The 12,468-nt window shown below is 36.8% G+C and overlaps 1 protein-coding gene across 4 annotated transcripts in view; it reads left to right on the top strand.

Annotated features, from left to right (window-relative positions):
* The window catches only part of LOC309878968 (neuroendocrine protein 7B2), a 35,270-nt gene extending 24,082 nt beyond the window's left edge, over positions 1-11,188 (top strand). For all 4 annotated transcript variants that reach the window (XM_082762181.1, XM_082762183.1, XM_082762184.1 and 1 more), the window contains exons 4-6: positions 1,332-1,444; positions 5,904-5,957; positions 9,773-11,188. In XM_082762181.1, coding sequence (XP_082618307.1) covers positions 1,332-1,444; positions 5,904-5,957; positions 9,773-9,868 — 263 coding nt within the window. In that variant the 3' untranslated portion in view covers positions 9,869-11,188. The remainder of the gene's footprint in view (positions 1-1,331; positions 1,445-5,903; positions 5,958-9,772) is intronic.
* Positions 11,189-12,468: the final 1,280 nt, after the last annotated feature.

Raw genomic sequence — 12,468 nt, 5'->3', positions numbered from 1 at the left:
GGCACACATATGTCCAGCTTCTCTTTGTGTTTTCTACCCAAAGCAATAGACATAGACAATGTGAGGAGGTGAACCACATTTCTGTTGTCACCTACTTCTCTCCTGAGATGGCCTTGTCCCTGCTGAGACTGAAATAAATTTTAAGTGCTCCTAGTTAAAAAAAATATTAGTTTAAGTGCACAGAAACTAAGTGCGCAGTTTCTGTCTGTTAGCTAGCATGGTTACTTTTCCCACTTCTTACATTTTTTTCTTCCTAAAGAGAAAAGAAAGAAAATGGGATCCACTGGAATAAACCTCCTTAGGTCATTTAATTAATTCATTTTTATGTTAGGTCTTTACTGTTTCCCACATCTAAAGGAAAAAAATGATCCACCTATAAAGTTTTGTACAAGATGATCACACAAGAATGGAAGGGAAGGTCCAGTGTTCCTTCTGTAGTGTCTGTCTTCTGGTGGATGCATCTGCTTGCTGCCCAGTGTCATGCCCAGTGTGGTGGCATCTCCTTGGGTATGTCTGTGAGCAACAGGGATTGCAAGTGCATGATGCTGGCAATGAAAAGAGAGCTTCAAGAGCAAAACTCTATCCAAAGAGCTGATCTGGCCTCAAGTTCCTGAATTGTTGTTTAATCTAAAGGTCACTTATTTTGGTAAAAAGTCCATAAGCAGACTTTTAAAAAAGATATTATCCTTGACATGACAATGTCTGCAAAGCCATCCATTGTGATAAAAGAGATTTCTACACTCATCAGATTAGTATCAATCTGCACAAATACCCTTAGCATACAGCTTCTGCCACATTGCATTTTTAAGGGAATGTATGACGTGTAAACAAATTTAATCTATTTTTAACAAAATAGCAAACCAGAAATGGAGCCCCACAAATAGCTAATTAGTGAAGGAAATTCTGCCTTTGCTTACAGACTCATTTTACCATGAGCTTCAAAAGTATTGTTTAAACAATTTCTATCACTTCCTGAGGGCATTTAAAAATTAAAATAAGATCCCTTCCAAATCAGTGTAACAAGCAGTTCCATGTAAAATTAATCTCAATCACTACTTTAAAAGAAAAACAAAAAGGAGATGGGAGAGCTTGGAAAATAAATTTTGTTAGTTTTGGAGTTTTAATAAATTGTGGGGTTCTTCAATAAATATGGATCCTGACAAACTCCTTTCAAAAGATAAAAAAATAAAATAAAATTGTATTTCCAGTTGTCCAGTTCTTTATATGCTTTTTTAAATTGCAAAACTACATTTAAAAAGTTTGCTTCTAAAAGTGGATATCTGTGTTTTAAAGCTACTAAGGACTCACTGCTTTCTAACATGCCTTTGTAGTCAATGATGGGTGTCTAGAAAACACCCCCGACACAGCGGAGTTCAGCAGGGAATACCAGCTGCACCAACACCTTTTTGATCCAGAGCATGACTATCCCAATGTGGGCAAGTGGGTGAGTTGATATTCTTGATATGTTGATATTCTTGCTGCTTGTGAACCTGAGTTTCATCTGCTGCTGCCTCAGATACTACAGAACCACAAGGAGAATACTGGGCTGATTGCTGGTAGAATTATCACCCTAAAGGAAGCCTCTTAAAAAGATGAACTTGCCCTTACAAATACAGAAATAGCGGCTAAGAAAAATGATCGATGAAAAGCCCATAAAAGCAGAAAATAGAAACCCCTGTCTCATTATGTCCCAAAGCATGACAGCTATGTATGTGCGTGATAAATGCAGCAAACCACATTTCAAAATGCGGTGCGCCTGTAGCCAAAATCGGCTCAGCTTGTTATCATGAGGCTCCAGAACATAAGTGGGTTCCTGGGCAGAGCCTGGCGCAAACCAGACTGGGGTGGGTAAGCAGTGTGGGAGGGGGCAGTTTGCCTTTGTGCTGTTGTTTTCCCCTTCCACTGCTTTTGGCTTGCATAGGAGCAGAGCATCAGTAGGCTCTATTGGAGCTATTTTATGGTATTTTTTTAAAAAACTATTTTATACATTGCATATAATAAATACAGTGAGCTACACTAAGGGTAAAAATCTTGCTTTACACATACAAGGACTTTAATAACTCCAGCTAGACTATTTCTTCAGGCTAGAGGCTCCAAAGAAAGCTCTGCCGCTTAATCTTAGATTACATCAGTTAAATGTCCGATCCCAAATCCATCTTCAGGCGCCAGGAAAACAATAACAATGATCATAATTTATGCTGCTAGAGCAAATCATGAAATCTCATTATACATTGTTACAGCACTTTACTTAAGATTGCCCTAAACCCGTGCTCTCTAAGCGTATATCGATAAATAGACATGTTTGGCAGCCTCTTCTCCGGCTGTAATTGTGAGACAATGATTCATCGTTCATGATCAAACCAATGTAAGATTTATAGTCTTAATTACTTATGTGAGTGCTAAATTTCTACAGACAATCATGCCAAAAATCCAAATTTTGGAAACCCCTGTTGCATTCTAAGTAATTACCATCAAAGGTTTTCATTTTAAAAACACCAGATGGTGAACTTTATTATTTATGCCAGATAATGCTGTTAGTTTTCTTATTATTTAAAAGTAATTTACTTTCATAATGCCACTTTGAAGACTATAATAACACTTCTGCAAATCTTTGGCCTACAGCATTATTTCAGAATCAATGTACATACTGTGTTGTCATCAGCAACACACATAGTTAACAAATGGTAGGTAATCCTTAGCGAATACTGGCCTTTTTTCATTTCTCCATCCATCACTACTAATTTAGGGAATAAACTACTCACATGTGGATTAAAAGAGATTGTTAGGTCCCAAACAGTAATCATATCTAGCTTCAGCAGAGCCAAGTCCCAATCTTTTTAATCAGAGATGAAACAGCTGGTAATGTACATGAGTAAATGTTCTGCCGAGATCCAGGAGTATTGCCCTGACTGCCTCCTCACTGTATATTACTACACATTAAAAAGATTGGGAAATACAGTGGTATCCATTTTTATGGCTGCTTTTGTTATTTTTCCCTTGCCAGAAAAAAATGAGAGCTGAAAAGCACTCTAAAAATTAGCTATCTGAGACTTTATAAAGGAGAAAGAAAGTCGATCAGACCTTTCTCTTAGGTCACTTACTGTCATCTGGGCGAGGTCAGGCACAAATGAACATCCCAGGGGGGTCAGGGGTAAAAAGAGAAAGTTCAGCTTTGTTTTCTTAAGCCAGTATCAGTGCAAATAGTAAATTGAAAGCAACGATGTTTTTCAACAACACTTTTTTCTACTGAAATAGTGAATAACATTTCACTCTCAGGGTAGAAATAATGCCAGTTGTGCTTATCAGCTAGAGAGGAGGGATCAAACTCAGTAGAAAGAAATGCAAATGGGAAGCAAGAAGGAAAACATACCACAAGACTGATCTCCTTGTTAAAAGAAGCTGCCCTCTCTGGCTTCCTAATTTTACCGAAATCCTGAAACTAGTCACTTACAGATTTCATTTTATTCCAACTTCAGTTATAATGAGCAGTGTTAAGTGCATCTCACTTTGCCAACTGACATTTTAAAATAGCTGGCTGGCAATGGTGGCTATTATTAATGGTGGGTTCTGTAGGTTCGGTACCCATCTTCAGTTTCAGACAATAGATACAGGTTATTGAATTCAATGTAGTATGCTTGATGTAATAGCAATTATCATGCTTGATATTCCTGATGGACTGCAAATTGACTAATGCAGGAATAAAAAAGCCCTCTTGAAAGTGTGCAACCTTGGTAATGCAATTTTCCTTTTCACTTTTGCTTAATAATTGTGCAAGCCCACATTACAGAGCTGCTGATCATTACTGACCTAAATAAGTTTCAGTGACCTCTGAAAGAAGGGTAAATCTTTCTGGCACTGGTTGCAATCATTTTAGTTCCTGAGTTCTTCTGCCCAAATCCCAACCTCCAAGTACCTGGTGGGTGCAAGGGAAGCTCCAGAAGCAAGAGGGAAGCAGTGATTCCTTGTGCCACTGCTGTTCCTGCAGTCCTGAGGCCCTGCAATGTGCCAGGAGTTCCCCTTCACTCTCCTCCCAAAGCAACATCTCCTCATCAGGCGTGCAGCTCATCTCCAGCTGAGGCTCATTTTTAGCTGGGGAAGCTCTGTGCCTCCACGCCTAAGAAGCCCCAGGCGCATGGTGAGAACAGCAAGTGCTTCACAGGCAAAATTCAGCAGCCGATGAGCTCAGGGCCTTACACCACGGCACACATTTCCAGAGCTGTGGTTCGCCATTCATGCATACCCGTAGATCGTGCTTCATAACCCCCTTTGCTTTGCACTGCATGCAGTGCTTAAAAGTAGTAGTTACGGTCTTAAGGCATTCCCAAACAGACAAGGCACATATGACCTTCCTGAGCAGGAACACTTCAATTGTAAGGAATTTTCCAGAGGGACAGGAATGTTAGCTTCAGTAGTCATGAAATTGTTCTTATTTCAGTGACGTTATTTTTCCTCTCATGAAAAGTATAGCCATATAGTTTATGAAGAGAGGCTTCAGTGGCACTTTGTTACTACAGAGAATAATTTACACGTTTTTTTTAAATGTTAAATTTACGTTTTCCCTAAGTGAGTTTGCACAAATGACTAACCAAGAATGTCTCTCTTGGCCAACTTCATCTCTGTTCCCTTTTGGCACAGTTCGGATAAAATAACTGAGGTTGGGCAAGAGATAGGCCTTGCGAATTTTGGGCTTAATGAACATGAGAAGTACAAACCAGACAATTTTGGCAGATGTCATTGTAACACTTGAAAATGTTTGTTTTTTCTCATATCAAGGCTGTGCAGAGGGTAGAAGTGTTTTGGTGAATTTGTCTCGCGCTAGAATTACACTTTCTATTTATATAATCAACGTTAGGTCAGTTGTTTATAGCAGAATTAATGGCTTTGTTTATACAGTGTTCTGCTTTTATACATCTAATTCTTCTTTCCTTCCATTTTCAGGTTAGGGTCTTGTTTTGTTTTTCTGTATAATACACAACTGAAACAAAATGTGTTGAGCATGTGTGTGTTATTCCAGACTTTATTAGAACTCACTACTTGTATGAAATATAACAATATGTGGATGCACTCATATAAACCATGGTCAGAGGGTGTTTTTTTTTGTGTGTGTGTGTGTTGTTTTTTTCTTTTCTTTTTTTTCTTTTCTTATTTTTTTTTTTCTCATCATCATAACTTTCCTTTCTGCCAAGATGTTTTTGGCAGTTTTTAAAAGGTTCACCATTAAAAATGTTATGGACCAAATGGTTTTTAGAAACTTTATTGAGGGCACTACTTAAACAAAGGAAGAATTGGCACTAAACTCATTTCAGCAGAACTTTGCACTGGAAAGTGTTGATATCTGGAAGGGAATAAGCAAAGACAACAAAACAGTAGGAATCACACTGACTGTAGTTTTTAAAATTCATTAGAAAATCCCTTGTAAAAGAAATATTTTTGCTTCTGTTCTCATCACCTCAAATCTATAGAAAGATGTATCAGAGTAACTTCTCTCCCTCCCCCTCTCCATTTTTTTCTTTTTTTTTTTTCTCTTTTTTTTTCTTCATTTTTTTTTTTTTTTAATGTATATGTATTTTTACTATGTATGTGGGACATTATGTGGGACTTCCAACCTATATCATTATACAGGCATGTACTTAGTGTGCTTCTGCATTAAGCTCAAAGATACAGTGCAACACAGTGGAAAATTACTGGCTTTTTAGTTGTTGATGAGACTGACTGCTCCTGAAGAACTGAAAATGTTTATCTGGATATTTCTGCTAACATTCTGGATATATTTATCTTTCCTGTAAAACTACACACCCATCTAAACTTGCTTATGAATTGTTCATATGCTAATATTTAATAGGAAGAGTAGTATTTTTAAAAGAGTGTAATGAGTTTGATGGCTATGTCTTTTCCCCTTCCAGAGCAAGAATTTACTCTTTGAGAAGATTAATGGTGGTCCAAAAAGAAGAAGGAGGGTAACTATCAGAATAATTTATTGTCCCTCTATCATCTACAGAGCTAATAAGAACTAAAATCATACTGCTGAAAAAGAAAGTTAGCCTAATGCATCCATGTTATACCTTAGGTAATGCCTGAAGGCAGGGAATGTCTGTGATAAGCTACTACAGCAGGCTTCGTGACTGTCACTGAGTACAAGATGTAATTCGCTAAAGCCTGTTGCATTCTGAAGATGCACTTCAATGCAGAGCATTTGTTGACAAACTTTGTATTATCTGTGGTGATCCTGATTCCATGAAGCCATCTGAAATTACTCAGATTTCTTTAAAACGAAATAAAATTTTTCCTATTAAATGTATCAGTAAAACTAATTACCACTACCCATATGTGTCAGTATGTGTTTGGGTGTAAATGACAGCAGAATTGGTCCTTAAGCCTATGAAATTCAACTAACTTGCATACTGCAAAGCGGCTCAGAATTAAACTCCTAGCTCTGTGTCCCACTTGCTGGGCAGACAAGGATGAATGGGTTGTTACCTTGCTGGCCCTTACACCGAGGAGATACACATACCACAGAGAATTTTTGCACAGTTCGTGTCACTATATTCTCTTGTTTTTCAGTAGCATCAGCTTGTCTTTTATCACTTTCAGACAGAGTAGCAGTCTTTAGCTTTGCTGCTGGTGTATTTTTTTTACAAGAAGAAAACGAGGCTTTACATTAAGAAGCCTAGTTCTCTGCCAAAAAAAAAAAAAAAGTAGCTTTGTAAAATATGACAGCACAATTAATACTGTAAATGAAGTAAACTTGGGTTGAAATAACTGAAGCATAAGTGAAGGTGATTTATTTATTTATTTATTTGTCTGTTTAACTCTCAAACCTAAAGTTCTTTCCAGAAAGGGAAAAGTCAGCTGATTTCTTACTGATTCACACATAACTGGTAATAAACCCTGGTCGATTATAGGTAATGACCTATCTTCAGCTTAGTGTCTGCCTTCCATTTCCATTTGATTTTCAAGTTACATAAAAGAAAATGAAAAAGTGTGGACATACTATATTTGGTCTCAAGTAAGTAAATTTTACTCTGGAAAGATAAATATAGAACACCATTAGAACACTCATTAGAATACTATGTTAAAGTATGATTGGTGAGATAGATACATAAGAAGAAATAGTACATATACACATTTTCTGTTCATGTGCTGAGTGATATAATCAAATATAAGGCAACTAATGGCTGTAGAGACGTGACAGACCCTGTGGGCAGGAATAGCCCAGAATTTAAGAGGTGAAAGTGTCAGTTTCTTTCTTTGCAGCAGATTTTTTTTTCTTCTTAGCATGGGTGTATCATTTAGGTGTGAATTTAACATCATTTAAATTATCTTACTGTTTTGAGAGTAATACTGTAGTGGTTGCTAATGCTGTAATAAACTATTTGGAATTGTCACTGTATCAACAGCAGGATAATCTAGAGATGACAGCAGTGGAACGGTGTTTTTTTTCCAGATACCAAAAAGCCCATATGACACCCTCTTAGCTGCTGTGCTCCCTGTCACTCCTCTGTGCCCTTCTACACCAATGGAATTTACTGAGGACAGTTGCTGGCAACAAATTGCTCTTTTGGGTCAGGACATCCCAGTGTTAGATTAGAGCACATCTCCAAAAGTCCCATGTCTGGGGATTTTTGGGCTGTCCATGGAGAGGAAGGGCACTGTACAATGCTGTACAATGCTATAGCATAACCATCAAAGGGGGTCTATGGGATTATACAAACCCACAAAACCTAAGTATTTGTGCATAAATGTATGTTTATATAGATGTATATAAATATACATCTGCACACACAGGCATATACATACATACGCAGTACTTATAGCAAAGGTATGTATTTACTATTTGCCACTGTGTTAAACTTTTGCAGCCTTTGCAGTGGAAGACAAGGAGGTGTACGGGGTCCTCTAATTTAACTAGTGATTCTCACTTTGTTGAATTTCTATATATGAGCACTATCTAATACCCTGAATATGACAGGAGTTCTGTAACAGAGTCACACTGTACACAGCTCTGAGCCTACAGCAAAGGTATTCCTGAACCACATTGCTTTGAATTCTACACAGCTGTATGGGATTAAAAAAATTTTAGCCTTATCAGCCAGAATTTTTGCATTATATTTTGTGTTTTCTTTTGTCTGTTGAGGATACTTTTTTTCTTTCTTTTTTTTTTTTTTTTTTTTTTTTAATGTATTCTCATTCTCTTCTACTTTATTTCAAAAAGTAGCAAGCAAGTACCATTCCAAAAAAAAGACCAATTAATCTTCCTAAGAATCTTCAAATAATTCCTAGAAGTTTATGCAACAGCTGAATTTCACTAAATTAACATTAAACAGAACTTCTTTTAACAAACACAAACAAATCATTTACATGTGTCTTATTTTTAACAATTTAGAGCATTAAATTACTGTTAGTTTTATTTTCAAAGATTTTTCCACACTCATTTCTGGTTCTTAATACTCTTATGTTTTCACTTGTAGCAGGCAAAGCATTCAGAAACAATAAAAAACAAAAGGGCTGCTCTGCGCTGTGATCAAGTATTAATGATAGCTTCCACAAATATGGACAAACTCAGGAACTTAAATGCAAATAAAAATAAATCCAAATATTTTCCAGAGATTTGACAAATACTTGCGATATTTGAAAAGAAATATTTCATGTATATTTTAAAGTTTTTTTCTTTGTTTGTTTTTGCCTAGCTTTGAACTCCTAGGTTTTAGTGAAAGAGACTTCTCAAGAAAAGTACCTATCTCTATATCTCTACGATAGAGAAGTCTGATGAGAATCAGGAGATACTAGAAAATTTGAATTCCTCTGAAGTTTATCCTTAGAGAGGCAAATAATTTTTATTGTCATCAAAAACCAGCACACTATATTTTTTGTCTATATTCATGAAGAAGAGAACATGCATTTGCATTTTGCATACATGGACACAGTGGGTGTAAATAATACTTTTTTAATTTTAAAACTCCACAAAGCTGATTGATACTTGCAGATACAATTAACACATTTTAATTAATTGGTACAGATAAAATTCAAGCAGAGGCTTTCTACATTACCATGATGTCCAAACAGTTTTGAGACAGGATCTGTTCATCTTCAGTCTCACGTTGTGCTGCTTACATGGCGCAAAGAGAAGTTAAAGCCTCGCCAGGGATCTTCTTTCCAGCATTCCCTTGTTCTGGCAGTGGTACGAGGGCCATTTCCTATGCCAAAATTTTGCTTGGCTCTGCTTCTGTGCCAGCAGTTTTTTATCTCAGCATCAAGAAAGGGAGCAAAGATGGGTTTTCCGGTGAGATGGGCTGAAGAGAAGACTTAGGTTAAAAATGGTGTCGTAGTATCTAGGTCCATCAGGGAGCAGTGATTTAAGCTAAAGGTTACCTGTACAGTCACAGTGAGTTCTGTCCTGCCTCAGGAGTGAGGGGATTAGATCTGCTGCTTCTCTGTTGAACTGGGAAAGGAGGAGCGGAGCAAAAAGACAGTGTTTAACCCAGCCTGTCCTGTACTCTGTGTAGTCCTCCTCTACTTGTTCACACTGTGGGGTAGGTAGCAGTTTTTTGTTTTTAGTGGATTGGGTTAAATTCTCACTCACAAAAAATGTATTAGAAAGCATAGCACTGATTGACTTTTAGATTTTACTCCCTGGGAGCAATTTTTGTTCTTCATCTGTTAATGTTTGACAGATATGAAATATATGTATATATCCACTTTTCCTAGTTACCTTTTCTGTATTTTCCTGTTTCTAATAAATATTAATAATTTTATGTGTTTTTTTTTTTTCAAGAGTGTGAACCCATATCTGCAAGGACAGCGACTGGACAATGTTGTAGCGAAGAAGTCTGTTCCACATTTTTCTGATGAAGACAAGGGTCCTGAATAAGTACAATAAAAATGAATGATGAAAACTCATGCCATCCTTTGCTAGATCGTAATATTGCTTATATATAATCATCTATTAAAATCCTTGTGAATGGCAGCATGTTTATTATTTATATAATTGTAGATGAAAAACAGCTGTATTTATAACAGTATGTTCTCCTAGATAACAAAAATATGGTTCTGCTTTTCGTTAAGCTATGGTAAAAGGACATTTCTGTTGTTTTTATTTTAGTCATGGAGCAAACTTTTAAAATGTTAGTCATTTTAATAGCTAACGTGAGGTAAATGGTCTTAATGAGCAGCTTGTAAATAGGAAGATGTAAAAAAATGCCCTGTCTGACTCCAGCATTTAATCTTAAATGTTACTATGTTTGACACATGAAAATTATAGTTTTATGTTTTGTTCACAAATATTGTTACTTAGCAAAGACAAAGTATTTATTTTACCCAGAGAATTTTGGCTTTTGGTCTATTTTAATAAACATTTAAGCAATCTACAAGGTTTGCAAAGTGACGTTTTCCAAAATATTTCATAGGCTCATCTGTCTCAGTTATTTCTGTGCAAATTTAAAAATTAAAAAGCTGCTTTTTTTATTCTGTCCGCTGGAATACTTTTCTGTTAGTTTTAATCATTCCATGTCCACAACTTTCCTGAACCCTTGTGCATTTTCCTTCATTATCAATAGCACTTTGGGGTGGAAGTTAATCTTCCCCTCTGTTCTTTTGTCTTAGTAAAGGCAGCATTTGTGCATAATGAAGTGCTTAAAGTGTCCCTGGGATATAAGTGAAGATGGAGACAGTTATCTGTGTTAATAAGGTTGTGCCAACATCCTCTGAATACAAATCCAGGATGTGCAGGTCATAGCAGTTGATGATCTTCTAAAAAGTTTTGATACTCCGATAACACTGGTAGCTATCACTGCTCTTGAAGTTACTCCAGGAGGCTTTAAACTGCCCTTTTTCCCCTAGGACCTGAGGAACTTTATATGGCAGCAAACTGAGCTATGGATTTCTTAAAGATGAGAATACAAAATTAAATAAAATTGTTGTTATTTTCAGGGTGCATCTGAAATAGTACAAGCGAAACAAGCCATGTACATGTGGCATTGGAATTATAGAAAATAACATTAGCTTTGAAATTCAAACCTATGAAAAAAAAAAGTCTAGTTTTCTTCCCTGTCCTACAAAGAGACAGTAAAATAACAGTGACCTCAGATAAAACAGATGAGACAGTAACAGAAACTAAAGGTCCTAGCTACGTATGATTAAACTTAACATCACAAATATGACTTTGTATGGTATTTGCTTTTTCTTTCCTACCAGTAAGTAATTCACAATAAATTATGTATGCAGAGAGTTGTTCCTCTCAAGTTATTTATGGGTGGATTGCAAAACTCGGTAACATTCTAGGCTGAACTATAAAGTCTTTCATCATATTTCCTCTTTAAAAAAAAATGTTGGAAGAGAAAACTAAGAGAGTATGTAATGCCGTGGGGTATATAATTGCATGTGGCAAGAAATGGAGGAGTTTCTGTGAAATGTTGAGCTCCCTCAGTTTCCAGGGCCTTAAGAAGGGTGGGAGCACCCCGGCTGCTTGCAGGGCAGGACTCATGCTCTCTGTTTATTTTAATTTGCACTCCCACTTAGTCTTCACTCAGGTACTGAGAGCTGCAGAGGTGCAAAGGTTGTCTACAGGACAGAACACATACCATGTTATGAACTAAAAACCAGAGCCCTTTGGTACCCAGTGACCGAAAGTACACCAAATTGCCATTCCTTCCCCCTAGCCCCACAGCCAGCCCCTCCTGCTGACAAGGGGGCTTTCACTTGATTTCCACTCCTCAGAAACTGGTGTTTCCTCATCTAGTCAACCATCTTATCTACTTTTAAAGTAATTTGAGCTACATTCTGGCCTTATTAACTGCAGTAAAATCCATTTTAATCACACACAAAAACAAAAGAAGAAACAATGAAGGTAATTTATTTCATTTTTAAGCTCTTCATATGGACCAGCACATAATAAAAGGATGTGTATACGGTAAATGCGGGGCTAAAAAAAGGGAGGGGCAAAGAGATAATATTTGATTAATGGTATCAGAGATGATTTCTATAAATACTTCACCCACTCACTACACCCACTCTGTGCTGATGTGACAGGCACCACAAACCACCATGACTGAGATTCCTCTCTGCTGGAGTCTGAGGAGCTGCCCTTCCAAGTGTGGTACATCAGCACAGAGCAGGCAAAAGATAATTACACAACTTACACATATTCTTGTCTTTAAATACAGCCTCCTCCTCCCCCCCTCAAAAATAACAAAAACAAAAACAATCAATCAATCAAACATACAAACAAAAAACACCCATCTTTACATTGCACAATGCAATGTTGTGTTTTACAGGAACTGTCTGCTAGAATGAAAATACATAGCAGTACCAGTCATGAGTCCATCAGACAACTGTAGTGTTCGACAAACAAGACTGAAAAACAATACTGTCACATTTTGATAAAATATAGCTATGACACCATGATAATAAGATTAATTATTCTAATTTGAGTTTCATAGTAGAGCTATGTTTTTGAATTGGGATTGGTAGTGC

Source organism: Aythya marila (genome assembly GCF_965140915.1).
Source record: "Aythya marila genome assembly, chromosome: 5".
Taxonomy (NCBI): domain Eukaryota; kingdom Metazoa; phylum Chordata; class Aves; order Anseriformes; family Anatidae; genus Aythya; species Aythya marila.
The sequence above is the reverse complement of the archived record's forward strand: the minus strand, read 5'-3'. Positions and strand labels throughout refer to the sequence as shown.